At 51.7% G+C, this 27,399-nt stretch overlaps 1 protein-coding gene and 1 long non-coding RNA gene across 2 annotated transcripts in view; one reads left to right on the forward strand and one right to left on the reverse strand.

Annotated features, from left to right (window-relative positions):
- Positions 1-22,534, forward strand: part of TEKT5 (tektin 5) — a 36,184-nt gene extending 13,650 nt beyond the window's left edge. The window contains exons 6-7 of the mRNA XM_004750384.3: positions 19,395-19,549; positions 21,717-22,534. Coding sequence (XP_004750441.1) covers positions 19,395-19,549; positions 21,717-21,933 — 372 coding nt within the window. The 3' untranslated portion in view covers positions 21,934-22,534. The remainder of the gene's footprint in view (positions 1-19,394; positions 19,550-21,716) is intronic.
- LOC106005599 lies at positions 5,654-7,711 on the reverse strand. Its single transcript, XR_001179074.2, has 3 exons — positions 7,356-7,711; positions 6,983-7,086; positions 5,654-6,509 (listed from the first exon to the last, which is right to left on the reverse strand). It is a non-coding gene; the product is annotated as an uncharacterized LOC106005599 (long non-coding RNA).
- Positions 22,535-27,399: the final 4,865 nt, after the last annotated feature.

The following is a 27,399-nucleotide window of genomic DNA, read 5'->3' on the forward strand; positions in this document are numbered from 1 at the left end:
AAAACAGAGTTCTAGACACAAAGATATGCTATATATATGCGGGGGAGTTAGAGGGCTGCAAGCAAGGTTCAGTGGCAATTAGACAGGGGCGGTGTAAGCCTCCGCCGACATATGCCACCCTATAGCCTCAGGTATGGAGGGGGCCGAGGAAATGGAAGTTTCTAGGATGAGGGAAGACCAAGGAGATGCATCAGGGCTTCTCATAGGGACCTCACACCTGGTGGCATCAAGGGCAGGTCACCAGGGAGTTGGGCAGTCAAGGGATGGTGGGAAGGGTATTCCTGAGGGTGGTCAGTGCACAACGGACGTGTGTGGGATGGGGTGGGAGCAGGGGGCAGGCTCAGGTCATACAGGTCCTGGTAGGTCCTGGCGAAGAGTCCGGATTTTATGCTGAGAACCCAGAGAGACTTAGAAGGGTTTTAAGCGGAAGGCATGCAGATCTACTCTCATCCTTAGGTGGCTTTCTTTCCCTCCTGGGTGGAACAGGGTTGCAGAGATCCAGAGTGGACACAGGGAGAGTGATTAAGAGGCTCTAGAAGGCGTTGGGTGAGAAGGACGGCTGGCTGAGCCACGGTGGTGGTGTCAGATGCGAGGGGAAAGGGAGAGATGTGAAACATCTCGAGAAGGCAGAGTTGGCAGATGGAGCTTCCCTCCCTCTTTTACTGAACATTTTCCTATGAATCTTCCCAAAATGGAGTTAAGAAACTTGTTCTGCAAAGGGCCAGGTTCCATTTTCAGCTCTGCAGGCCATTCGGCTTCTGTCAAAACAACTCAGTTCTGCTCATGTAGACAGCCGTAGACAGTATGCACACAGATGAGCACGGCTGTGTGCCAATAAAACTTTATGTACAAAAATCATCAGTGGGCCGGACGTGGGCCGCAGGTTGCAGTTTGCTGACTACAAATGCAGGTTTACATAGTTTATCATCGCTCCTTCCACACCATAGTGTGTGGTTGGGAGCACGGACAGAGCATGGCTGCCTGGGTGGGAATCCTGGCTCACCATCTCTGCAACCCTGGACAGTTTCCCTAACCTCTCGGTGCCCGAGTTTCCTCATCTGTAGAATGGGGATAATAATGGTTCTGACCTCAGGGATGCCAGAAGGATTATCTGAACCACAGCCCTCTGTCCAGAGTGAGCACTTTGTCGATGGTTATGATTTAATGGATTTGGTGGGTTTACTCATCCGTGTCCCTCCAGGACATTGATCCTGATTCAGCTGTATAACCCCCCTGCTTCGTAGAGCGCCCGGCACATAGTCAACACCCCTTACATCTCTGTTCAGTGAATGAGAGGAATCTACAATGTTGAGTTTCCTGTTGATATTTTTTTTTAAAGATTTTATTTATTTATTGGACAGACAGAGATCACAAGTAGGCAGAGAGGCAGGCAGAGAGAGAGAGAGGAGGAAGCAGGCTCCCTGCAGAGCAGAGAGCCCGATGCGGGACTCGATCCCAGGACTCTGGGATCGTGACCTGAGCTGAAGGCCGAGGCTTAACCCACTGAGCCACCCAGGCGCCCCTCCTGTTGATATTTTTTAAAGGAATTATCCGTGAATGAGTTAATGCTTTTAATTTCAAACCTTTTCTCTCTTTCTTTTCTTTCCTTCCTTCCCTCCATCCATTCCTTCCTTCTGGGGAAAAAGAAATGTGCTCTTACTGTGGCAAAATAAGCATAGCAAAAAAATGTACCATTGTCTTAGTCTGTTGTGGCTGCTGTAACAAAAATGCCATAGATTGGTGGCTTATAAACAATCGACATTTACCTCTTGTAAGCTAAGTATCAGGATGAAGCCATGGGCACATTCGGTGTCTGGGGCAGGCCCGTTTCTTGGTCATTGAGAAGACATGGTCTTCTCGCTGTGTCCTCACGTGGCACAGCAGGGAGGGAGCTCTCCGCAGTCTTTCTTATCCAGGCGCTAATCCCATTCAAAGTGAGCCTGCTGGGGACCTCATCCCAGCTCCAAGACCCCACCTCCTCTTACTGGTACAGCGCGGATTAGGTTTCAACATGAATTCTGGGAAACACACACACATTCAGTGCAAAGCAGCCACTGCAAAGTGTGTATAGGTCACTAGTGTAAGGTACTTAACACTGTTGTGCAGCCGTCACACACGATCTGTCTCCAGAACGTTTCTCCATCTTCCCAAGCTGAAAAGAACTCCTGTGTTTAATTAACTCCATGCCCACTAAACCACTTCCCAGTCCCCTGTCCTCCTGGAAGCCGCCACCCGTCCTCTCTGTCCCTTACGAACTGATCCCTGCGGGTCACACTTCCACAAGAGTGGAATCCTACACTAACTGTCCTTTTGTGATGGGCTGATTGCCCCCAGTGCAGTGTCTCCAAAGTTCCTCCATGTAGCAGGTCACGTCACAATGTCCTTCCTTTGCAAGGCCGGACAGTATTATATCAGATATGGGTGCTGTGTGTTCCTTCCTCCCCAGGGGGAACGTGGGATGGCTTTTTGGTTATTGTGCAGGCATTTTCTCTCTCTCTCTTAAAGATTGTATTTATTTGAGAGACGGAGAGGGAGAAGCAGGCTCCCCACTGAGTGTAGAGCTGATACAGGGCTCCATCCCAGGACCCTGAGATCATGACCTGAGCCGCACTGTTAGACGCTTAACCGACTGAGCCACCCGGGCGCCCCAGAGGAAGAGTGAGCATTTTCTCTTGAGGCATTTCATATTGTGGATCAAACGCAGTGCCTTGTTACATTTCATGGCACGAGATCAGAGGCCTGGAGATGATTCAGGAAGCTCCTTTGGTAGGTCTCAGCAGCTGGGTTTTTCATCCATGAAACAGGGAATGAGAACTAATCCATGATGTTACTTAGAGTTGATAAATGCTTGTGTTTTTGCGGCGTCCTTAGCGCAGTGCTTGGCGAATGGTAAACATTTAAGAAAAGGTAACTGAGCATTCATATTCTCATCAATAAGGAGAAAAAGGATCTTTTGGGTGGCGATGGGGAGCAAAGCCCTTTCCCTGAATTTCTCCAGGGAAGCTTGGAATTATTACTAACCGTCTCATTGCTGCTGATGAGAGAGTCTTTGCAACTGTGTGGGTTTTTATCAATATTCATTATCTAATGACCAGCTGCCTTGCAAATAAGCCAGCGCCCATTTGAAACACCCAAACCCCAGCCCGACACCAGTGACCACACTCCCTGAGGGAGGACTTGTCTTCTGGTTGGTGATGACGCCACATCATGTTTTTCTAAGACAATAAAAGAAGTCCATGGAATGAAAATAAATATATAATAACCCTTTCACCTTTCCATGGTTTGCGTCAGCCTGAAGAATTGGAAATGCTCCCTTTAAAAATGTTAACTGTTAGTTGTTGAGCTCAGCCTCATTCCCCTTGGCAAGAAGCATTCCTGGAGGATTCTAGGCCTCCGTCCTCACCTGTGCTGCAAAGGAAGTGTTGCCCAGATGGTCATACGAATCCTTTTTGAAAGGCCGGGTCTACACAGTTCCCCATGCAGACTTCGAATCCAGCAGGGGTTTGGAGGTACACAGAAAGCCTTAGATGTTCCCTGTGATCCTCAGGCTCCATCTGCAAGGCCACACCCCAAACCCTGGAACTTGGCTTGGACCTTGTCCATGCCCTTGATCCTTGTACTCTGGAGCCTGGGGTGTGTCCCGGTCACATTGACCTCTCCTAGAGGAGAGGCTGGTGACTTCTCTGGGCTCAAGCCATTGATGACCTGAGAGCAGGCTGCTGTCTTTGAGAACCAGTGCCTCCTGAGAACTCCCCGCCTCTCCTCTCCCCCACAGGACTCCAGAACTGCAGAAGTCCCCACCTGTAACCAGTGACCCAGTTGAATGAGCCTTGTAGGGGGTGGACTCTTAAGGTGGGGGAAAGGCGTGAGTGGGGAGGTATGGGGACATCACTACAGAGTAGTGTTTCTCCTGAAGTGTGGGAGCCAGGCCCCGGCCAAGGCAAGTGACAGTGGGTGGATCGCAAGGAAGAAAGTGTGTCTGCCTTCAGTCCTGTTTCAGTCCTTGAAATGATCTCAAAGGGAAGCCCTGTTCACAGGCGAGAATACCTTCTTCTCCTCTTTTCAACAGAGAGTGCCAGCCTCAGGCTAAGAACTTGGGACAGCCGGCAGCATCTAGCCAGAGTTTAAATAACACGGTTTTACGCGCATCTCATTTCATGTTTTTTTTTTTTTTTACGGTTGTTTGCACTTAAGGCCAATGATGCGCATTTTCCACCAATCAGAGGGATAACAAAGTTCTGCGTGGAGGGCAGAATCGGCTTTGACAGACATCTGGGTGAGCAGCTGTCTGCTTCCCTTCTCTCTCCCTCCCTCTCTCCTCCCCTCTTCCAGACTCGGAGTATTGGGGGAACCAAATCCTTCCAAAAGGCAAACCTCAGGCATCCGATCTAATCCGAGCTGCCCACTTGCATTTTGTTTCCAAGCTTCCAAGCCGAGCCGGGTCATCCCTCCTGCGATGCATCGGGCCAGCTTACCCCATCACCTGGGTCGGCCCCGAATGTGGCAAAGCAGACGCCCCTCTGGGGTTTCTGTCACCCCTTGGTCCTATGAGCTCTTGAGTCCAAATCCCGTTTTCCCAGCTTGGACGTGAATGTGGCTGGAGCTAACGAGGACACCAGGAGCTGGGGGTGGGCGGGGAGGAGATGCGGTCAGGATAAGCCCAAAGCACAGCCTCAATCAGGCTGTCTGAGAGACAAGTTGGATTCTTGACTTCCTCTCAACTGCTCTCTCCTTGCACGTGGTGTGGACTTTCTTGTAGTTAGAGGCAGCAAACAGGAGCCAGGTTTCCCCTGAGGACTTCCACCCTGCCTCCTGCTGCACCATTTTCCTCTGTGACTCTGGCTTCCAGATGCTTCTAGATGCTTCCACTGGCTTCCAGGGGCTCTGGCTTCCAGGTGCTCAATCCCAGACATCAGGGCCCACTTGGACGCCTCTCTTCCTCTCCCACACCCTAAGTCGGCTCCATCAGTAAATCCGGTCAGTTCTACTTTCAGAATCTCATTGCTCCCCACTGCTGCTTCTGCCTCCACCCTGGCTGGGCGTCCACCATCTCTTGCCTGGATTACCGCTGTGGCCTCCCTGTGCTCTGTTTGCTTTTGATAGTACCCATGAATTTGCTGGCAGCTAGATAAGAGGGCATTTGATTTACAGGGAACAAAAGCTCAAGTGCTTTAGATCCTTCTGAAAGCCTTGAGAGCTTGGCCCAAAGGTGCAGGTGACGAGGTCTCTCTGGGTAGCACCAGCCCGTGTCCCTGGGTCCCCCATCTTTACCTGGACTGGTCCTGTTTGCACCATTGCTGTCTGGAGAACTCAGCAAAGTTCCTCACCTTTGCAAACCCAGCGCCTCACGAAATGCACGGTGCACCAGGCATCACGTAAATGCTGGCTGCATGGTTTAAATCCAGAGAAAAACACCAGTAGCCAGTGGGCTGAACTTGGCCTGCCTATTCTCTGGCCCCTCACATTTTCCTCTGAACAGCTTTATTTATCCTTGACATGTCATTAGGTGCCTGTTTTCCAAGTGTACAATTTGAGATTTTTTTTTTTTAAGATTTTATTTATTTGCTTGACAGAGATCACAAGTAGGCAGAGAGGCAGGCAGAGAGAGAGGGGGAAGTAGGCTCCCCGCCGAGCAGAGAGCCTGACATGGGGCTCGATCTCAGGACCCTGGAATTATGACCTGAGCCAAAGACAGAGGCTTTAACTCATTGAGCCACCCAGGCGCCCCAATTAGAGAAGTTCTGACAAATACATGTCATGAGGTACCTTCAATCAAGGTAGTGAACAGATCAAAGGTTTCCTTGTGGCTCTTTCTCATCTCTTTCTCCACCCCCCACCCCTGCAGCCCGCCACAACCACCGACTGCTTTCTGTCCCTATAGAGGCGTTTACGTTGTCTAGACTCTTTTGTGAAGGGAGACATACTCGTGTGCACTGGGTTCTTCCATTTGGTTTCTTTCACTCAGCGGAATCAAGAGTCCTGGTTTACTCATTGATGAGCAGTACGTGTTGTGTGAGTATAGTATTGTACGTATAAACCACTAGTATATGTCATATCCACACACCTGAAGTGGCTTATCCATTCACCTGCTCAAGGACCGGAGGGTTATTTCCAGTTTGGGCTGTCACCTTTAAAAGTGACATGTCTACATGTTTGTATGCACTCTTATAGAAGATTGTTTCATTTTGTTTTAATATTTTGGCCAAAAAAAAAAATGGAGATTTTACAGAAAAGTTCAGATTTCCAGAATCTCTAGAGAAATGGGTGGCTCCAGCAGTTCGGAGCTCAGGTTTCTATGGGGGGAGCGGCGGGCAGGAGCTGAATGGGCACCACGTTTCTTTGGACAGGGCCCGGGCCCTCCAGTTTGCCTGGGTCCCCAGCACCCCTGTCATGGACCACCGCATTCGTTTGCATTTCTTGCCTGGGTTCCAGTAGGCTCGTGCATTAGACACGTTTTTCTCCATGCGTCGGAGGAAATGCAGGAAAGCAGATGTAGAAAGCAGTCGGGCCTGGGAAGAGTTTAACAGAACACAGAGGGACTGTGAGTTTTAGCCTGGAAAGCCTTCGCTTTGGGGTTTTGCTTTCCAAGTGCTCATTAACACCAGCAGAGCATCCTTTCCCTGGGAGGCGGCGCCAGGGCAGGAAGTCACAGTGTCTGAGGGGTAAGGACCCAAAGCTCGCGATCTGAGCGCCCCAGCTCCTACTGCCAGCCCCTCTGTTTGTCCAGGGAGGTCTGGAACCTATTGTGGAGCGGGAAATACTTTCGTGCTTCACAAGCAGCCGGATCCCATCCAGCACCGGTACCCGCCGCCAAGCTACTGACGGCTCTTTCTAAAACTGGCCCAGCCCAGGGGAAGTGGAGCCCGCCCGCCTGCCCCTGTGGCCATGGGCAGTCTGGTGAGGGGGTGGGCAGGGGCCAGGCCTTCTACATGGTTGCTGCTTGGCGAGAAAGTTCTCGAGAAAGCACTTTCTAAGTGCTCACCATCAGGCTTTCGGAGAGCGTCAAGACTGGAAGTGATGCTACTTTGCCCTTAACGTCTTTCTATCTGGCAGCAAAGCATCGAGTCTGGGGCAGACTTCATACCTCTAAAGACAAAAGAAAAGAACTTAGTGAGACTTACCTTTTCCCCCCCATTTTCTCTCTTGTGGTTCCTTCTATTAATGGCGAGGGTGATTCCTTATCTACTTGCGGCAATAAAACAAAGATCCCCTTTTAAATACATGTGTCAAAGGCTGAAAAGGGAGTTGATTTGAAGAAAAATAGGAAATCGTTGTCCCGCTGGTATGCGGGTATGGCAGGGTAATTCAGGGAAAGTCTCAGGGTGGCATGCGGTGGGGCTCCGCCTGATACTCACCTTTGTGCCAAAAGGACTCAAAGGCTCACCCGTGTCACGTGGGCATAGGTCTCCTTGCTGTACCTGGGCCACGTGGGCGGACAGCTCTGAGGGCGGGGTGTTGGGGAGATGGACTGCCTCACCAATTATCTGTCCGCCGTGACACCAAACAAATGGGAGAGAAACTGCTGGAATTTGGAAGAGCGAGCCAAGGTCCAGAGCTAGGAAGGTAGCCAGCAAACGCAGGAAGTTGGAGGGAGCGAACAGGAGATGGGGTAGGGAAGGGGAGAGGACCAGCAAGGCTCAGCTCGGGGCGGGCAATACAAGAGGGGCGGGCTCGGACTCCCTTTGCGGCCACCACCCGGGCTCCGGGGAGCTCTTCCGTCGCTCCTCCCACCCGCGAGCTTCAGCCCGGTGTCAGCCAATCATATGCTTTGACTGGAAGCCGAGGGTGGGGCCGTCGCTGGGACTGGTTGTGGCTGGGACAGGAAGACTGTAAGATGCCGCCTGGCAGAGGTAGAGGGTTGCCTTGGCCTCACCTGGGTCCCAGCAGTTTCCTAATTTCTTCCAGGTTGTGGCTCATTCACTTCTGGGTCCTTGGCTGTTTGCCCATTCGGGGCCCCCAGCTTCGGGTACACCCCCAGTCGTTGCATCTGCTGTCTTGTCTCGGTCCAGATTCCCCTTGCATCCCCGCGTTCCTTGTCCCCCCACCAGTGAGACCCACGGTGCAGGGCAGATGGCTGCGTTCAATTCTGACTCTAGCGCTTCTTGGCTGCGTGGCCGAGGCCAGCTTGCTTTACCTCTGTGCGCCTTGGTTTTCCCCCTCTGCAGAATGGGGGCAGTGACAGTGAGAGATATTTGTGAGAACAGCAACAGCTTCATGAATATCGGTTGTAAAGATGGTAAAAAACCGAGGTCTCATCTCCGAGCTGGAGTGGGGAGCAAGCAAGATGGCGGGAAGAAGAAGCGTGTCTGCAGTCGGAAGACCAGGGATGAATGTTGGCAGAACTGAGGGATCTCGGGGAAAAAACCGAATTCCTCCGAACCTCCATGTCTTCATGCATAAGGCGGGAATAATCCTGCCGGCTGTGAGATCAGAGGGGAAGGTGCTGCTGAGCAGTTCTCGAACTCGGCTACACCCTGGGATCACCCAGATGCCTGGGTATCGCCTCTAGGAATTCTGATTTAAGTGCTTGAGGTGTGGCCTGGGCATCCAACCTTTTAAACTCCCTGATCCCAGAGGTTCTGAGTTCAGTGCTTCTCTGAGTGTGGTCCTTGGACCAACAGCACCAGCATCACTCAGTAGCATGTTTGAAATGTAAACTCTTGGGCTCCATTCCAGCCCTTCTGAATCAGAAACTGCAGGGCCCATCGGTCTGCGTTTTGACAAGTCCTCCAGGTGTGTCTCCCAGGTGTAGGCATGCAACAAATGTTTAATTCCCTCTCTCCCTGAAACAGATACTCAGTTAGATCATTTTATGTACTGGACTGTGATTGAGGATAAGACATGAAGGAGACAAGGTCTCTGCCCTCAAGGGGGCTTATGTTCTAATGCGGGAGACTAGTTCAATAAAAGAAACACAATGAAAAATTGTCATACGCGTTAAGGAGAAGCTCAAAGACCTGACCTAGTGGATTACCATGGATTTTCACACTCAGTCAATTGTCCCCTCTGGCAGAGAGCCTCCACCAGTTTCTAAACTCCTCAGGACTTGCAGGACCCCTGACCTCAGACGGCCTCTCAGCAGCTCGTGCTTGCATTGGCTGGCATTGTGTGAAGACAGCTGGCCACCTCTGGACAGCAATGACTGGGAGCTGGGCTAAGTCAACATCTAGCCTCCTCCTCACCTGGGGCGAATTTCCTCCTCGGTGGCATTTGCCAAAGTCTGGAGATGTTTTGATCCTCACAACTAGGGGGGCAGGGAGCTACTCTCAGATAGTGGGGAGAACCCAGGCCTGCTGCTTAACACCCCGCAAGGTGCAGAACACCCCCGCAACAATAAAGCGTCTGTCTCCAAGTGTCAGGGTGCCGAGTTTGGAACACCATGTCCTCGAGGTTTCGCGACCTGAGTTTCTGGTGAGGTTGCCCGGAGCACTCCTGTCCCCTGTCTCCTTGTTTCTGGGCTTGGCTGCACTTGAAAACCTTCCACCATTTGACCAGCGAAAGGATTCCAAGCTGCCTTCTCCCTTCCTGAGCTGGGAAGACTGAGCCAGACACCTCCTTGGAAACCCCTTGGCTTCGCGCACTTTGGAAAACAATGAATTCGCAAGCTTGCACAAAGCACCCACAAGCCAAAGGCCGGCTGGAACGGCTAAATCCATTTTCCCCTCCACATCAAAAATTATTTCCTGGCCTCAGAAGCTTTCTCTGCTGTCACAAGACAAGACGCAGGCAGATAGTTTTACATGGCAAACAATCCCGCCGGACCCATCCCCCGCTCCCAAAGCGGTGGATTTCTGTTCCAGCCAGGAACATCGGCGCACTTTTCCGCTGAGTGCGACGTTGGTTTCGGGGGAGGCCAGCCTGGCAGTTGCCTTTCACACCTCATACATGGCCAGAGCCCATTTCCAGCGGGGGCCTCACCCTTTCCCTACACAGGGGGCTGGGGTGGGTGGGTGGCCGGGTGGGGTTGGCCCTCAGCAGGTCCCCTGCGAGGCTGACAGTGGCTGGTGGCAGCCATGGGACTGCAAGCAGAAGGAGAAAGAAAAGCTTCACCCTAAAGACCAAGCTGAGCCAGTGTTCTCAGTGCTCTTCTTGTGTTACATCCTCTTTCCCTCCTGCAGCCTTCTAGAAGGCGCCTCCTGATTTTAGGGGCTGGGCAGGCAGAGGTCTGTGAAATCTTGCCTCTCCTCGCTTGGCACGCTCCCATCTGTTACCAGTGAATACCCGGTGACCTTGTGCCTTCCCACCTTGCCTCTCCATCGCTCCCTGCCCTCCTGCTTCCCACCTTTGTCCCTACTGCCCATCCCCCCCCCCCAACGGCAGCCAGAGAGATCTGCGTCAAACTACAACCCTGAGCCCATTCTCCCACCTTAAAACTGTAATGTGCGTGTGATCACCTGAGAGTTTTGTTAAACTGCAGGTTCCCTTGGTACGTCTGGGGCGGGACCTGAGACCCTGCATTTCTAATAACACACTCGGAGTCCAGGGATGCTGGTCCACAGGCGGCACTCCGAGTAGGAAGGCAGCAGAGAAGTTCTCTGAATGCCGGAGAACTCAGAGGAGCAGCAGCCTTGCATGACATGGGCTGGTTAGGGTAATCAGGACTTGACTGTGATGGGTTACAGCAAGGGTCTCCAACTTGCTGCCCCAGGGCTCAATTTTGTATGTAAAGTTTTCCTGAAACACAGGATCCCTCCCCTACCTCTGTGCGTTTACATATTATCTGTGGCTCCTTTTGCACTGAAGTGCCCGCATGGTTGTGACGGTGACCCAGATGGCCCAGAAAGTCTGAAATATCTACCGCACAGACCCTTAGAGAAAAGTCTGTCCACTGTCCAGAGCATCTTTAAGATGGCCATGTCCCAGGACCACCCCCTCCCCCACCCCAACCACCAACGTCTGGAGGGTTTGACTTGAAGACTGAAACACAAAATCACGCACACCAGAACCATCCCTTTGCCTGACAGGTCTTGGGCTGGGTCCCAGGGACGTGGCCCCAGGCATGCAGGGAGACAGGCAATGGTTTGAGGGGTAGAGCGCATCGCCTGGTCCGGGAGACCATGCAGCACCCTAGCCAGTGAGGGGAGCATGGGCCCTGTTCCCCATCTAAGGAGATCGCCCAAGCGGCCCAGGGCTCTGAATGGGGGTGTGGGTTTCGCAGCTGGTTTGTGTTAGGGTTTGGATGGGAACCTGGGTCTCCTGACTTCCCGCCCAGGGCTCCTACCTCCAAGACAACCCGCATGGAGGCCCAGCGGCTGGGCATCTGCCTGGAGGGGGGTTGTTTAACAAAACAAATCTTGGTCGTAGGGGGTGCTGGGAGGATGCGGGCTGCCATCTGTCTGGGGCTGGCTTCCTCTCCGAGCCGCATTCCAGAGGCTGGGGAAGAGGACGTTCCTTCTCCCTTGCACAGGCCGCCTTGACCCCTTACATCCAAATAAGTGGGTTGATGGAGGTGAAGTCTGAGCCCTGGAGTGGATGTCTGAGGGAATTTACGTTGCTGGGGAAGACAAATTCTGTCAAACGATTCTGTTTCCTATTGTCTTACAGTAAAAGGGGGAAAAAAAAAAAAAAAGAGCAATGATCCCAAAGGAAAAATCTAACAACTTGAACATTATAGGATGGGGGTTGGAGATGACGCGGGGGTGCAGGACAGTCCCGTGGCGTGTGCCAGGGACTGGACTAAGCACGTCCCACTCATGATCTCATTAATGCTCACAAGCACCTTATGGGTGGGTTATTGTTTTGCTGGGACTCCCCCCAGATGCCCCAGTCTCCCAGCCTTGACTGGCAGGCAGCCGGCAGCAGCTGCTCCCAGAGCCCAGAGCTGGGGCCTGGGGAGCGGTGAGCCCTCCGCAGTCACCACCTCCTTCCCATCCAGCTTCTGGGCCCAAGCTGCCGAGGCTCCTCCCATGGGGTGACCCCCTGGGCCAATCCCGCAGCGACCCGCCCAGCCTCGTGTGAGCCAGGCTGCGCCCTGCCCCGGGAGCCTGGGAGCCTCTTTCCCCCTACTTCTTGGGCTCTGTGGGAGCAGAAAGGCTAACACCCCAGGGCCTGCGGGAGAGGGCATGCTTCTGGAGCTCAGGGCAGAACTCAGAGGTCAGGGGCCCGGGAGAGAGGAGAGAGGAAGAGAGAAGGCGAAAGAGAGACAGAGCGCTCTTCCTGGCCTAGGAAAGATGGGGAAGGGGCTTGATGACCTTTGTGTGGCTCTTTCCAGGGTACATTTGTAGAAGAAATGCACACACGCGTGTGCACACACTTGCTCTGGGAAGTGCGGGTTGTGGCACCTGTGCTCTTCATGTGGCTCCAGAGATGTGCGTGTCTCCCAGCTCCGCATGTGTGCCGGGCAGTGGAGGGGCTTGTCCCAGGCCAGCCTCCGCTCCGTGCAGTGCCAGTGATTACCGTCCCCATTTCACTGGAAAGGCTCAGAGAGCCTAGGACACTTGCTAAAGGTCAACCAGCTTGGGCTAGGCTTTAGACAGACTCAGGCAGGCCAGTGCCAACCTCTGTCCTCTTTTTAACCCAACACCCCGTGGTGTGTGTTAGTCCATGGTGGGGGCAAGTGTTCTTTGAGCACCGACGAAAGCCCCCCACAAAGTATCTGGCACCCAGTAAGTGCTATTCCAAGAGTTGGATGTTGTTTATTATTTATTATTATTATTACTGTTGTTATTGTTATTGTTATTATTACTGTTATGTTCTGGTCATTGATTGGTATAGGCGCTGGAGATTCAGCAGTGAGCAAAACAAATCTCCTTCTTCTCTTGGAGCTTACTTTCTGGTTGGGGGAGATGAGGAAGTTAATGAATAAAACACATAGTATGTCTGCTGGTGTAAGGACTCCAGAGAAAATTAAGCAGGGGTTTGGGCAGTTGGGAGCACTGGCCAGTTCGTGGGTTGCAGTTTTAAAGGAGATGGTCAGAGAAGGCCTTCTAGGCATTCTAGCCACAACCTGAAGGAGGGGAAAGAATGAGCCACGTGGATGTCTGGGGAAGGAGCATCCAAGCAGAGGGGACTGTGCAAAGGCCCTGTGGTAGGCGTGTGTTGGGTTTGATGTGGGTGTGTGAATACACTATCTCTGGAAGCAGGTGGGTGGGTGAGTGGGTAGATGACTGCAAAATGAGGTGGGGGTATTTGGGACACTCATTTTGTGTGTGTGTGTATGTATACACACACATGTACACGCACACACATGTACACGCACACACATGTGTGCATATAACAGGTGCCTTGAATCTGAGGGATCCTGAGCCTGAAGGGTATTCAGCTTGCCCAGACCTTCCACCTTGGAAGGCTGCCTGTGCTCTGAGCTTCTTCCCTGCCTTCCTTCCTCCCTGAGGTATGGATGTCCCCCCGGCCATGGTGGAAGGAGGGCACAGCTCTGGGCTGGGGCACTGCAATACCAGGTTTGCAAAGTTATTGGCATCAGATTCAACCCTTGATGAGGCAGCTACTCCTTCCCCAGACTCCTTTCTGGAAGCCCAAGCCTGCATGCACAGCTCAAAAAAAAAAAAAAAAAGAAAACATCTTCCACCTGCTCAGTGAGTGTTGGGGATGAACTGAGTCCCTTTACCTTACTTGGAGCTTCCTGCCAGGACAATCAGCTCTGATTTACAACACCAAGTCCCTGACTGTGGTCATTAACCCGTTTCCTTCCCTCGGAGACTCTGAATGTTAGAGTGTCTCTGAATCACGTGCCCCAGTGGTTCTTGACCGTGGCTGCACTTTTGAATTACTCAGGGGGCTCCTGAAACCTCTTGATACCCAGACCCAGAACCCAGATACCCAGAAACCAGAACCTCTGGGGGAGGGGCCCTGGCATCTGTATTTTTAAAAAACCCTCCTGGTAATTCTAACGTGCAGCCAAATTCAGGGCACCCAGGTGGTTCAGTCAGTGGCTCAGCCAACCCTTGATCTTAGCTGAGGTCTTAATCTTGGGGTCATGAGTTCAAGCCCCGCATTGGGCTCCATGCTGGCTGTGAAGATTACTTAAAAAAAAAAAGAAAAAATAATAATAATTAACATGCAATTTAAGAAACAATACCCTTTCCTATCAGATGGTATCGTTTTCTTTAATTGGCTTTCTCTCACTTAAAAAAAAAAGAAGAAACTGAAGATATTTTATTTTTATTTATTTATTTATTTTTAAAGATTTTATTTATTTATTTGACAGAGAGAGATCACGAGTAGGCAGAGAGGCAGGCAGAGAGAGGAGGAAGCAGGCTCCCCGCTGAGCAGAGAGCCCGATGCGGGCCTCGATCCCAGGGCCCTGAGATCATGACCTGCGCCGAAGGCAGCGGCCTAACCCACTGAGTCACCCAGGCACCCCAGAAACTAAAGATATTTTAAAAGGAAGCTTAAATCTGGTGGGGTTGTGGGAACGTTTTCATTTTTTGATCCAGAGAAGAGAGAGGATTTTATCACACTCCTCACATCCTGTTTGCAAAAGGCCCTTTGCTTACTTCTCGTTTGCTTCCTTTTATCCCCATACTTGACATGCGCCCCCCTTTCTCCAGTAGATGAATTTCCAGCGATGACCAGGCTAATTGTTAAGCATGATCTCTCGGTTGAGATGTCTTCTTACTAAATGTATACGGCTGTTGTAGGTGTGGGGATTTTAAAAAATTTTCTCCAAAAGGGATTGTGTAATACAGTTCAGTCTGTTTCCTTCTTTTCTCGCCCTGCATGGTTTTAAAGACCCAGCGTTGGTCCTCCCCACGCATAATCCTTTGCCCTAATGGGCCCCAAAGGTCCACTGCAGTGCCCATTTGCTTTCTACTACTTGTTCTTCTCCATGGTCAAGGGCATCCTTTGCCAGCTCACTGCCCATTACAAGTGACACCGCACTCAACGTTCTTGACCTGTGGATACTCCTGGTAGTTTTGGGATGTGACCGTGCATACCCAGGAGCGGATGTACTTGGATATGTGGGGCACCCTCTCAGACTCGGATCTCTTCTTCTAGGGGACATTATGGAATTTGGGGTCCAGGGACCTGGCTAGACCTTGGAGCCTATGTTGGCACCAAACAAACCCTTAGCTTCCTCCTGAGCATGAAGGTCAAGGATGCTGGTCTCCAGCTCCTGTCCCTGGTCAGTCCACTTGGTCTCTGCCTCCTGCCCTTGGGTTGTAATCCTCAAACTCCTGGAGGCTGTGTCATTGCACACGGGGCTTCTGGGGCTGCACAGGCTGGCAGGACTGGGGTGGGTGGCAGGGGTTGTCCCCAAGACAGAATGCATGTGTGTGTGTGTGTGTGTGTGTGTGTGTGTGTAGCTTTTTTCTCCCTTCTAACGAAAAGGACCCTGGCTGCGAGTGACAAAGGCTAGACACGAGGTTATGGGGGACAATTTTGACAGAGTGCACTCACCTGGGCAGATTTGCTTTGGGTGTGAGTCATCAGTCGGTTCTAGAATGCCAGAATGCTCTGGAAAACCCCTACCATTCTGGAAAATCCACAGGCGGGCCTGCTCAAGAAATGCCAACGGGAGACAGGAGGTGGTGACTTGGAGAAACAAACCCCAGTCAGTCCCAGCACACACAGCCCTTCCCCCATCACCACCAGATGCCAGGCCAGAGGGGACAGGAGGCAGGGGACTTCACAGGGGTCCCTTACCCTTTGCATCCTCATCTGGGCTGTGACGGCCCGCCCAGCTCCCCGGCTGCCTTCCATTCTCTCACCTGCTGTATCTGTACCCTGGAAACAGTGTGATACAGGGTTTCCCCAATCCGGTCACCCCCAGGGCCACCTTCCCAGTTTTACCATGCCGACGAGCCACCCGGGCTAGTATTAACTTTTTATTTCGGTGTAACGCGGGTCCCTGAAAAAAAATGCTTAAAAGCACATTCATGTAAGATGTGTTTATGTCCCCGGTATCAACAGAGAACCAACAGCACCTGCTTTAACTGGGGGGTAGCTAGAAGGACACACGGAAGGAAAGCAGAGCAAAGCTGTTGAAACATAGCTTTAGCCTGTTGGCCCGCAGAAGCCTCTGGATTCTTTCACCCCTGGTTCCTCTTCCTGGACGTGGTTAGCAGGCTTGGAAAGTAACTGATGAATTTTCCTCCTCCTGGAACTGCTGCTCCTCGAGGGACTGTGTCCCAGTCCCTCCACCGCGCTCACGAGAGGTCTGCCCCAGAACGGAGATGAACCCACCCACGCGTGGTCCCCCCGCCCCCCACCAATGTCTTCTACACGAAAGACATCCCATAAGTTTTTTGTTTTTGTTTTTGTTTTTAACCGAAAGGGAGGCAGGAACTTGAACGTGTGTGATGCCGAAGAAAGCACTTGTGGTTGTACGAAGCACTTGTCGGCGCTTAGTGAGAAATGTGTGTTACGTGTTAGAAATGTGTGTTGCACAAGGAGCAGGTGAACGAGTGAACTCTCCGCCAGAACGTAAACTCCACTGGCATGGGGTTTTTCCATCTATTGTGGTCACTTCTGCGTCCACCTCATAGGTGCTCCGTGGACATTTTGGAAGGGCAACGCGGGAATCCATGAAACCGTGAAATAGTGAGTGAACGAAGAAGGGATCGGGCACCTGAACAAGAGTCGGCACTATCCCTAGACCCAAGAGCCAGGCCTTTTGTCAAGTTGCAGGCCCCCCAGTTGCAAGCCCTGAGCTGGGGACCAGCGGGTGAAGAGAGCAGATGGGGAAAGCCAAAGCAGCCCAGCCTCAGAGCGCTGGCCGCTGGCCGGTGGTCTCTCAAGGCTCCTTTAGCGGCAGAGGGGAGCGCGCTGGGAGCTGCCTTCACGGCTGGGGCAGGGCTGGCAGGTCCCTCCCGCAGCCGAGCCTCTGTGATGTGTGTCCTTCCTACCCCATCACGCCAACAGGCCGCAGACACGTAGACGGTAGAGGGAGGAGCTGTTTTCTCACGGGGCCGTGTGATGCCAAGAAGCGTTTTTCCTCTCTAGAAAGCTGAATTTTTCTTCTGTAGGAGGCTGGGGTGGTGCCTCCTGAGATTTGTGACAGCCTCCCCCTCCCCCAACACACAAGGGCACATTTCTAAGGAAAATACCCACTTCTAAGAGAGCTATCTCCCCCCGCCCCCCGCCCACCACCACTGGAGTGTTTACATGGAAGTTCAGGTGCCGAGCACCGAACATTCTTCTGGGATAATGTTTAACCGACACATGGTTGGCGGCGTCACTCTGGTCCTGGGTGGCTCAGTGAGGACCACGAGAGAGGGCCAGCCTTCCACCTCATGGGCTTTGAAGGAGGCTGAGCAGTCCCCCTGCCCCCTCCCGTGGCCCTGCTGCCCGTCTCAACCCCAGTAGGGAAAAGGCCTCCTGTTGTTACTCTGAAATAGAAAAATGCTCTCTTTCTAGACTTTTTTTTTTTCCCCCTAAGCTAATAGGGAAGCCAGGTTTTTAAAGCACTTTCTTGGTGCTCATAATATAGGGGCTCAATGCAGCTAAAATAGTCATCCCGGTACCTGTTAGGATCTGTGAATATCTCCTAGCCCAAGAACATATGAAAAACATGAATCTAATGTCCTGGAAGGTGGGGCCTGGGTCTCATACTTGCAATCCCTGCCCCATTCAGGAGCCCTGGCATTTTCGTGTGCAAGCAGTTTTCCCTGATACCGAAATTTGGAGATGGACCCGACCATATAAAGTTTTGGGCACACTGTTTCCAAACTTCAGTGTGGATAAGGACCGTGGAAGGGCTAGCCAAACATCTAGACCTCCAGATCCCACTGTGATTCACTCCTTCATTCAGTCATATGTTCATTCATTCATTCTATGACTCTTTATTGAGCTCCATGAGTAGAGCTGGTCGATTTAGCAAATAAAAACACAGGATGCCCAGTTAAACCTGAATTTCAGAGCAACAACAGACCATTTTGTTGGTGTTGGTGTGTCATTTGCAGTAGCCGACACACATTCACATAAAAGGCCTTGTTGTTGATCTGAAATTCACATTAAGATTCATTAAGAGAATCTTGTGTCTTATCCGGCAGCCCTCAGTCTGTGCCAAGCACTGGCCCTGCCGATGGGGATGCCGTGTGGACAAAGTAAGGCCCCCACCTTCTCGGAGTGCACGTGCCTGTGAGGGAGGCAGACAAACAGCTAGCAGAAGGAGGGATGCTGGAAGTCGGAGTGGCAGGGGTCCACGTCCAGGCTTGTCAGGAAGAGAGCACATAGGACCTCGTCATTGGGTCCTGCCAAGTCTGAAAGCGGTGTGAGCGACCCACAGAGAGTCCCCTGGAAGGAGAGGGTCATGAAGACTAGAACTGCTCACAGTGCTGTTAGGGACAGGAGTGGATGTGCGCGGAGTACTCTGGGTCCCGGCGTACTTACGGTCAGCCAAGTGCAAGATCGGGTTCCTTCTGTTCCTGTACGACGCCAGCGTGGCTCGTCTCCGTTCGTCCTCTCGTGCTTTCATTTTTTTATTACGGAAAACTTCAAACACACAGAAGTAGAGAGAATCCTATAAAAGGTCCCCATGGACCCAGCACGAATATCACCGTTTTGCCAATCTTTTCTCGTAATGACCTTTTTCTGATTTTCGCTTTATTTTCTATTGAAGTATAAAACTCTTGCAGTAAAGTATACAGCTTGATGAATTTGGATAAAGATTTTTCTGCCTGTGTTTACACGTAGGGAGCCTCCATACCAATCAAGATATAGAGCATTCCCGGACCCCGGCAGGCTCTCTCCTGTCCTTTCCTGGGATTTGTACTCCCATCAATTGTAGGGCATTATACTGGGGGAAATATTTCTACACATAAGTAGAAAATGTTGAGTCTCTCTCTCCCGTGTTCTCCCTTTCCCCCACCCCCTTCCTTCCTTCTAGTTTATTTACTGACCTAGTTACTAGAAAGGTAAATTTTGGATTACAAAAAGATCTAGAACAACCTAGATTAATTCAGATTCAAGTGGATTCAATCATAAGCTTTTTGGATTGTTTTGGACGATTGTGTTCATCTTTTTTTTTTTTTAAGATTTTATTTATTTGTTTGACAGACAGAGATCACAAGTAGGCAGAGAGGCAGGCAGAGAAAGAGAGAGAAGCAGGCTCCCTACAGAATAGAGAGCCCGATGTGAGGCTCCATCCCAGGACCTGGGATCATGACCTGAGCCGAAGGCAGAGGCTGAACCCACTGAGCCACCCAGGCGCCCCGATTGTGTTAATCTTAAAGGCCTTTCTCTTCCTCCCTCCATCCCTCCCACGGAACACTCATTGGCCGACTCCAGTGGACTCTGGAGATTGGAAACGTAGCCAGCCTTGGCAGCTGCCCCTCCCCCACATTCACAGGGTCCTCAAGCTGCTTTCCAGGGTTGTCTGAGGAAGAGCGCAGCCCCCCTGCCACAGGCGTTCTAGGTTGGGGAAGGAGTCATTTAAGCACCCAGCCCGGAGCTGGCTGCTTCCTTGACACACCCCTGCATGCTCCCCACAGACGCTTCAGGAGATCTTCCAGGCGGAGAATACCATCATGCTTCTGGAAAGGTCCATCATGGCCAAGGAGTGCCCACTGAAGGTGGCACAGACACGGCTGGAGTGCCGAACCTGGCGGCCCAATGTGGAGCTGTGCAGGGACATCCCACAGTTCAAGTGAGTGGGGGAGACCAGGACGGGGATGGGTGGGTCTCCAGAGCTCCCCAGAAACCTAGGTCTGAAAAATGGACTGCTCCCTCACCACTGCCGATCAGGACAGGTACCCCCACAACTCAGCAGGACATGGGGCAAGGTCTGGAGTTCCCGGGCCCCCTCCATATCCTCCCCCACCTTGAGTTCTGGGCGTCCTCCAGCTTTCCACTGGAAAACTAAGGAGAGGAAGCCTCTCAGGCCAGAGACATGGTCTGTGTCCCAGGGTTGCTTCCCCGACCCCTGCCCACCCAGGAGAGAGGCGCCAGCTCCCACCCCACCTTGGTCTCCATCTCCGTCTTGGAAAGTTCTCCGTGAATGCTGGAAGAGGAGGGCTGCTTCTGTGCACAAAGGGCCTCCTCACTGAAGAGGGGGTAAAAGGCTCATGTAGCCCCAGAGCTGGGGTTTGTGAGCTTGGGGTTGGGGTTTGGAATGCATTGAGGGCCAGGCAGAGAAGGAACAGGCTATCAGAAAATCTGTGTGACCAGGGGCGGGCCCCTCGGTTGTGTGGGCCCTCCATGCTGGGGCACTGTACCAGCTCCCTGTTGTAGCCCGATAAATGCTCACGAGTCAGTGGCTTGTCCTTGTCCTGAGCTAGATGTGTGGAGATGTGAGAAGAGCCGGAGAAGTAAAGAGAGGGAGGAAGAATATTCGGAGAGAAAATGGCTCCAGGTGACTCTGTGTGATATTCACACAGCCTCGTTACTACCAGATAGTCACTCAGGAAACGGAAAAGCTGTGTGTGTGTGTTGGCAGGGAGTGGGCAGGAAAGTGACCCCAGGCTTTGATCTTGGAGGCCTGGCTACCTGCTCCTTGGCCTGCTGCTGGTCTGGAAGTTCTTCACCCCTAGATGGGGGGGCAGTGTCCAGGTCCCACCCCAGCTAGGCTGCAAGGGGTCCAGCTCCCTACGGAGGGTTGGGGGAAGCTCTCCCAGTCCTCCTGCACCCGTCCCCGCTTCTCAGATGCTCAGGTTGGATCCCAGCACCCTCTGGGTCCGAGGGCTCTCTGATAACCCATCCCAGGGGACTTACACGGAACAGGGCTTTTGGGGACCAGATTTGTCCTGGAGGTCCTACTGCTCTAGGACAAGCTCCCCGCCTCCTTGTGCACCAGCTGTGCTGCTGAAGAGGGTAAATGGGGAGCATGGATGGGTCGTGTTTGGCTCAGGGGCCCAGGCAGTGTGCACGTGTGTCTCTGTGTGTGTCTGTGTGTATGCACACACACACGCGTGTGCTTGACTTGACTGTGTTGGGAACTGAGCAGACAGGAGGACAAGCCGTCTGCCTTTTCCAACAGCTGAGCTGCCCCGTCCGTTCATTACTTCCTCACCCCGCCATCCTTCCTTTACCACCGTGGGGCCTTCTTTCCTGTTCCTTCTACAGATAACCCCTCCCCCTCTCCCATGGGTCAGGTCCCATCCATGCCCATTCCTGAAAATGAACACCTGTTTAAATTCACATATAAATTAATTAACAGAGACAAATGTTAAAGCTCAGCTCCTTACATCCACAAACCACATTTCAAGCAGGTGGTCATAGGCTGCCCTACTAGACAGCATGGAATATTTCCGCGGCTGTGAAAAGTTCTGAAGTTCTGTTGGACAGCTCTGGGATAGAGCCCCAAGGAGCTAAGAGGTTCCAACCTGTTCTGTGACCTCTCTCTAGCTCAGACCTGCCATGGGGAAGCCCGCCCTGATATCTAAATCAAGACCTTCCAGTAGCCTGAGCCGAGAGTGGGACCCCAGACAGAGCCCCGCCACCTAGCTGCCATCACAGCTCACTGGGCGAATTCATTCCCTAGGCCCGCTGTAACAGGAATCTGAGTATCTGTTTGCAGGTCTCATGGGCAGGTACCCAGGAGCGGAATTGCTGGGTCACATGGCTAAGTCTACATTTAACTTACTGAGGAACTGCCAGATTGTTTCCCTAAACACCCTGTACCTTCCTTTGTGCTTCCTTTGTGCTCAGGGCCGCTCCCCTGTCTGCCCGTTCTACCTCTGTCTCCCCTGACAGCTGAGCCTTTTCTTGCTTGCTCACGGTGGTCCCCGGTGCCTGGCACAGTTCCTGGCACCTCGTAGAAGTGTCGGTGCTGACCCACTCCATGAACTGCACCTTCCCCTCTGCTCTGGCCGCAGGCTCGTGAACGAGGTGTTCACCATCGATGACACCTTGCAGACCCTCAAGCTGAGGCTGCGGGAGACGCAGGACACGCTGCAGCTGCTGGTGATGACCAAGAGCCGGCTGGAGCACGAGCTGGCCATCAAGGCCAACACACTGTGCATCGACAAAGACAAGTGCATGAGCATGCGCAAGAGCTTCCCGTGCGTGCCGCGCCTGGTGGGCTGCTCCTGAGCCTCGGTGGCCGGCCCCCACGTCCAGCCCCACGCCTGTTCGGGTGCCCGGCATAAAAATGAAAAAGGCAGGAAAACAAAATAAAGTGTCATTTTCTCCCTTTCCTCCTATCATGGAAAAACAAAAACCAAATTATATAAATACATATATTAAGAGCTAAAATAAACATGCCCAAAGCAAAGATCCTGGAGCTCGTTCCTTGCTGCAGAACCAGCCTGGCGGCAGATCCCAGACCAGATACCGATTTCTCGGGGACAGAGCATTGTGAGGTTCTTGGCATCCCCAGGAAATGGAAGGGGGCACATTTTTGTGAAACCTGCTCGTCCATTTAGGAGCACATTATAGACCATGGGATCCAAAGATGGGATGCCAGAGCTGAGAGTCTGGAGCCCAGCTGTCCCCCAGGAGCTGTGTGGCCTTGGATAGACTCCCGACCTGAGCCCCCTCATCTGTGAAAGGTCAGTCCCAGGGAGAGGTGACAGTCCCGCTGTGTGGGGCAGGGGCAAAAAGCTAGGATTTGAAGCCAGGAGTCCTGGGTTTGAATCCCGGTGTGGCTTTGTGGGGGTGTTTCTGAAATTGCCATGGGAAGAAAAGGAGATGAAATTAGTTCTGTGGGTGGGGCAGGGGGAGGCAGGTGAGGGTGGAGGAAAAGCTCTATGAGGATGTGACATTGCTTGAAAACATTAAACACAGAATTCCTTCATGATGCAGCAATTGTACTTCTGTGTATAACCAGGAGTGTTGAAAACAGATACTCAAAAAAAAAGAAAGAAAGAAAGAAAGAAAAAAACAGTGGTACATGGACATTCACAGCAGTGTGCTAATAAACACAATAGCTAAAAAAGGGAAAACAACCCAAATGTCCCATCAGTGAATGGAAAAACAAGACACAGCCTGTCCTTGCAATAGAATTTTGTTCCGCGTAAAAGAAACACCTGCTTCAACATGGGTGGGCCATGAAGACATCACACTAAGTGAAAGGAACTAGACCCAGAAGGCCTCATTCCCTGTGATTCCGTTTATATGCAATGTCCAGAATGGGAAAACCCCCGAGCTGGCAGATTGCTGGGCCTTTACGTGGTCAATTTTTATGTCACGTGACATTCACCTCAATTAAACCAGAGAAGGAAAAGTCACGAAGGATAAGGAGGTGGAGGCAGAAAGAGGGTGGGTTTTGGGTGAGAGAAGAGGCCTGAATAAAGCCAGGGAGCTAGGGTTCCGGATGCAGAAGCCCTTGCAGAGGCATGTGAATCATCTCGAAATAGTTTCAACTTTTTGTCTGGAAGGCCTGTGTTTCCCAGGCTTCATTATTCCCATCCGTGCTTCCTAGAGTTTACTGTGCATGCGCGGAGCTTCCCCAGCCCTTGTTAACCTGCGGTTTCTGAGTCCCGAGGGCTGAGCAGGAGCCTGAGGGTCTGAAGTTCTGAAAAGCTCCTGGATGCAGCTCACAGTCCAGGGACCTCGCCGGGAGTAGTAGTAACACCTCGACAGTCTGCCCTAAGCTACCACCGCCTTTACTGTTACTCCATCTTTCAGACCTTTGCACTTAAAAACAATTACAGATTCATTTCAAAGGCAAATTTGTAGCATGACTGCAGACCTGTATCTACGCCCAGGGCCGAACGAAGCAAAATGTTGCTAATGTCTGGTTAGGAAGAATTGTCTGCCCAAGGTGATCTTGGCTGAATGTTTCTGTCCTTTTGTTCAGAAGGGAGATCAGCAAATCCTGCAGAGGTGTTAGAGACCATCTACCGTCCAGCATCCCCGCGGAGGCTGCCCTTGAGGTAAGCTTGCTTGAAAGAGGACAGAGGGTCCGTTTTTGTACAAATGAGTTTCAATCCTGTTTCAGTCCTTGAATGCAGGAATCTAGGCGTGTCTGCCGGCGTGGTGGGGGGCGGGGATCTTTAAACGTGGGGATGCGAAATGACCACATTGGTGTTTTAAAAACAATTCCTCCATGCAGAGGAGTCAGGAGGAGAGAGAAGCTGGAGGGAGGGAGTGGGGTGGAGAACCCATCTGTTAGAGTTTGAGGCAGAAGGGCACGTGCCTCGTTTGTGGGGCCGAAGCTGCAGAGTGTGGCTTGTAGGAGGCCAACGGTCAGGATGGGACAGAGGAAGGCCCTTCCCGGCAGCATGAGGGGGTAGTAGAGGCAGGGAGAAGTCATAACTAGCCTTTTATACTAAGAGTCCAGATCAGCGCCCAAGAGATGTCCTGGTATAAATATCAGAAAGGCAAGTGGGAATGTGGTGTTGGAGCTCAAGAAGGAGGCTAGCCGAGGCTGGGCTTGGAGGCCGGGAGGTCTCAGGAAGAGGTGGGCTGGCACAGGGAGATCCCGAGAATGAGAAAGGGGGGTGCTGCTGGAGTGCCGGCAGGGGACCAAGGGGCCCAGAGAGCACAGAGTGGGGCAGGCAGGGTCCAGGGGAAGCAGTGTCCTGGGGATCACAGACAGATGCAAACGTGGGGATGTTCCAAAGAATAAAGCAAACGCTTTAGAAGCAGGTGTTCTCAATATCCGGCTGGCCAGGACACCCACGAGCATGCTGTTTGGGAAAGCAAATTGGCCACGTGCGTCAAGACCCTTAGATGTATCCACACCCTTCCAGTTAGGAACGTCTTCCTCCAGACTCTTTTAGGAAACGATCCCAAATGCAGACCCAGCTGTGGGCGCTAGAGTTTATTTTTCGTAAGAGACCTCTGAGCGCCGGGTCCAGCAGCAGGAACAGAGCGGCTAAGCAAACCACGGCACAGCCGAGTCCTGGGATACTGAGCAGCCGCGAGACTGGTGCCAAGTGCTTGAATGCCGGGGGAATGTGCTTGTAAGGCCGAAAGCCAGGAGACAAAACTGTGTTCTTAACTGGTCCACGATTGCGTCAAAAGCGCACAGGAAAAAAGATTGTATTGAAACACACTGGTCTGCTCACAGTCGATGGTAAGCAAGCGCTGGTGACTTGTTTATAGGATGAATTATCTGCCGTGAACATGTGTTCCTTTATTAATCGGGAGGAAGTGCTTTTGTAAATAGACCGTAGTTTGCAGTAGTTTGGGATTTATAGAAAAGTCTCAAAGAGGACGCGCGCAGTTCCCGTGTGCCCGTCGCCTGCCTGGCCTGATGTCTGCATCTTCCCGAAGGGTCCTTACGGTGCGTTTGCCAAAACTAAGACATGAACGTCAGCGCGTTCATGTTAACAAACTCCGGGGTGTGTTTCCATGGCTCAGCCTTCTTCTGTCCTAAGATCCGACCCAGGGTAGCACATGGTATTTAGTGGTTAATTCTTGCTTTCTGACAGTTTCTCGGGCAGTCCACGTTTTTCGTGACCTTGATGGTTTTGAAGAGTTCCTGTGTTTGTCAGGATTTGAAGGGATTCATCAAATGTCTCTGAGTTGGGGTTTGTGTGATGTTTTTCTCATGATTAGTCTGGGGTTACGGGTTTGGGCGGGGGGAGGCCCCTGAGGTGAAGTGCGCTTCTCGTCCCCTCGTATCAGAGCATTGGTGACATCCCCGTGGTGGGTGTTGACCCTGGTGATGGTGACCGATCCCTTGGGGAAGGTCGTGTCTGCCAGGCATTCCCCACCCTATGTTCCTGCTTTTTCCTTTCCATGCTCTGGAAGTAAGTCACTAAGTCTAGCCCTCACACGTTCAAGAGCAGAGGGAGTAAGGCCCCCCCATCTTGGAGGGAGAGTATTTCTATATATTTTTCATAATTCTTCCCTAAGTATGTCCCTTGTCCCTTATTCATTCTATCATTTATTTGCACGGCTGCACTCATGGGCGTTTACTTTAGGCTTTGAGTTATCATCTAATACTGCAGTATTTACTCTGTCGCTGCAACTGTTTGGCCATTGGAGCTCTCTTTCAGGTTGGTTCCTTTGACCCTTTGACACAACCCCCCCCCTCTGTCTTCTGAGCACTTCCTCACTTTCCAACCCTACAAGATGCTCCAGGCTCCTCTTGATTTTTTTTTCCCCCTTGCTCCGTCTTTCAAATCAGCCATTTCTCCAAGGAGCCCTGGTTTGGTTTTTGTTTGTTTTAGTTGTTGGGTTGGTTTTGGTTGTTTTTGCTTTGCTTTGTTTTGTTTTGAGACTAATAATTAGAAGCCAAGGTCTGGTAATGGGCATCAGCTATACTCAAAGAAAAAAAGTTGAGGGGGGGGCGGCCCTGGTTGGCTCAGTTGGTTAGTGTCTGCCGTCTGCTCAGGTTGTGATCCTGAGGTCCTGGGATCGAGCCTCGGGTCGGGCTCCTTACTCGGTGGGGAGGCTGCTTCTCCTTCTGCCTCTCTCCCTGTCTCTCATGAATAAATAAATAAAATCTTAAAAAAAAAAAAAAGAAAAAGAGACAAATTAAAAAAAAAAAAAAAAGAAAAAAAGGAAACCAAGGTCTGGGTGCTGGGTGTGCTGATTGTTCAGAAATTTTTTTAAGTTTCTCTGGTGACAAAATCCGCTTAACATAAAATTGACCATCACAGCCACTTTGAAGTGTACATCTGCGGGGAATGGGTGCATTAGGGACGCTGTGCAACCTTTACCACCACGTCTCTGTGTAACTTTTCATTTTATAAAGCTGAACCTCTGCACCCGTTACACACCCGCCGCTCCCCCGACCCCGACTGCCGCCTTTCTCCTTTCTGCCTGTATGATTGTGACCACTCGACATCATCCAGGTGAAATCCTGCGACATTTGTCTTTTTTGACGGCTTATTTCTCTTAGCATCGTGTCCTCCAGGGTCAACCGTGTTGTAGCATCTGTCAGAGTTTCCTTCCTTTTCAAGGCTGAATGGTAATCTGCTGTATGGGTCTACTACGATTCGTTTCCGCATTCCTCGGTCAGTAGACTCTTGGGTGGCTTCCATGTTTTAGCTGCTGGGATGATGCCACAGTGAACATAGGTGTACACCCATCTCTCTGAGACCCTGCTGTCAACGCTCTGGGCTGTATACCCAGAAGACGAATTGCGGGTCCTTTGGTAATTCCATTGTTAACCTTTTGAGCAACTGCCTTGCTCTTCCCCACCAGGCGTTCCTATTTCCTTACATCCTGGTTAACCCTTGGTCTCTTCTGGGCTTTTGACAATAGCTGTCCTCACGGCTACCACGGGGCATCTCACTGTGGTTCTGATCTGCGTCTCCCTAATAATGAGTGATGCTGGGCGGGCTCATTGGAAAGAAAATTTTGTAGTAAGAGGTAAAGAAGGGCTACCAGGTTTGGAGCCCAGGAGGCTTTGGGAGAACTGCCAGAAGTGATTGGGGCAGGAGGCGAAGCGAAGGGGATGGGGACGCCCTGAGATTCTGGTCATCTTTGTACCCTCAGCCCCTGAACACAGAGGGTGTCCCGTACATATTCTACTGAGCGGATGATAAATGCTCAAATAAGCATATATGAATGCATATATACCCATCATGGACTGGTGGGTTGTTTCTGAGTTTAAGGAGAAAAAGACGAGGGTGGTTGTGTTTGGATGTGGGGAACGTA

The sequence above is a fragment of the Mustela putorius genome, unplaced genomic scaffold (genome assembly GCF_011764305.1).
Source record: "Mustela putorius furo isolate JIRA1106 unplaced genomic scaffold, ASM1176430v1.1 tig00004007_pilon_pilon_pilon, whole genome shotgun sequence".
Lineage (NCBI taxonomy): Eukaryota > Metazoa > Chordata > Mammalia > Carnivora > Mustelidae > Mustela > Mustela putorius.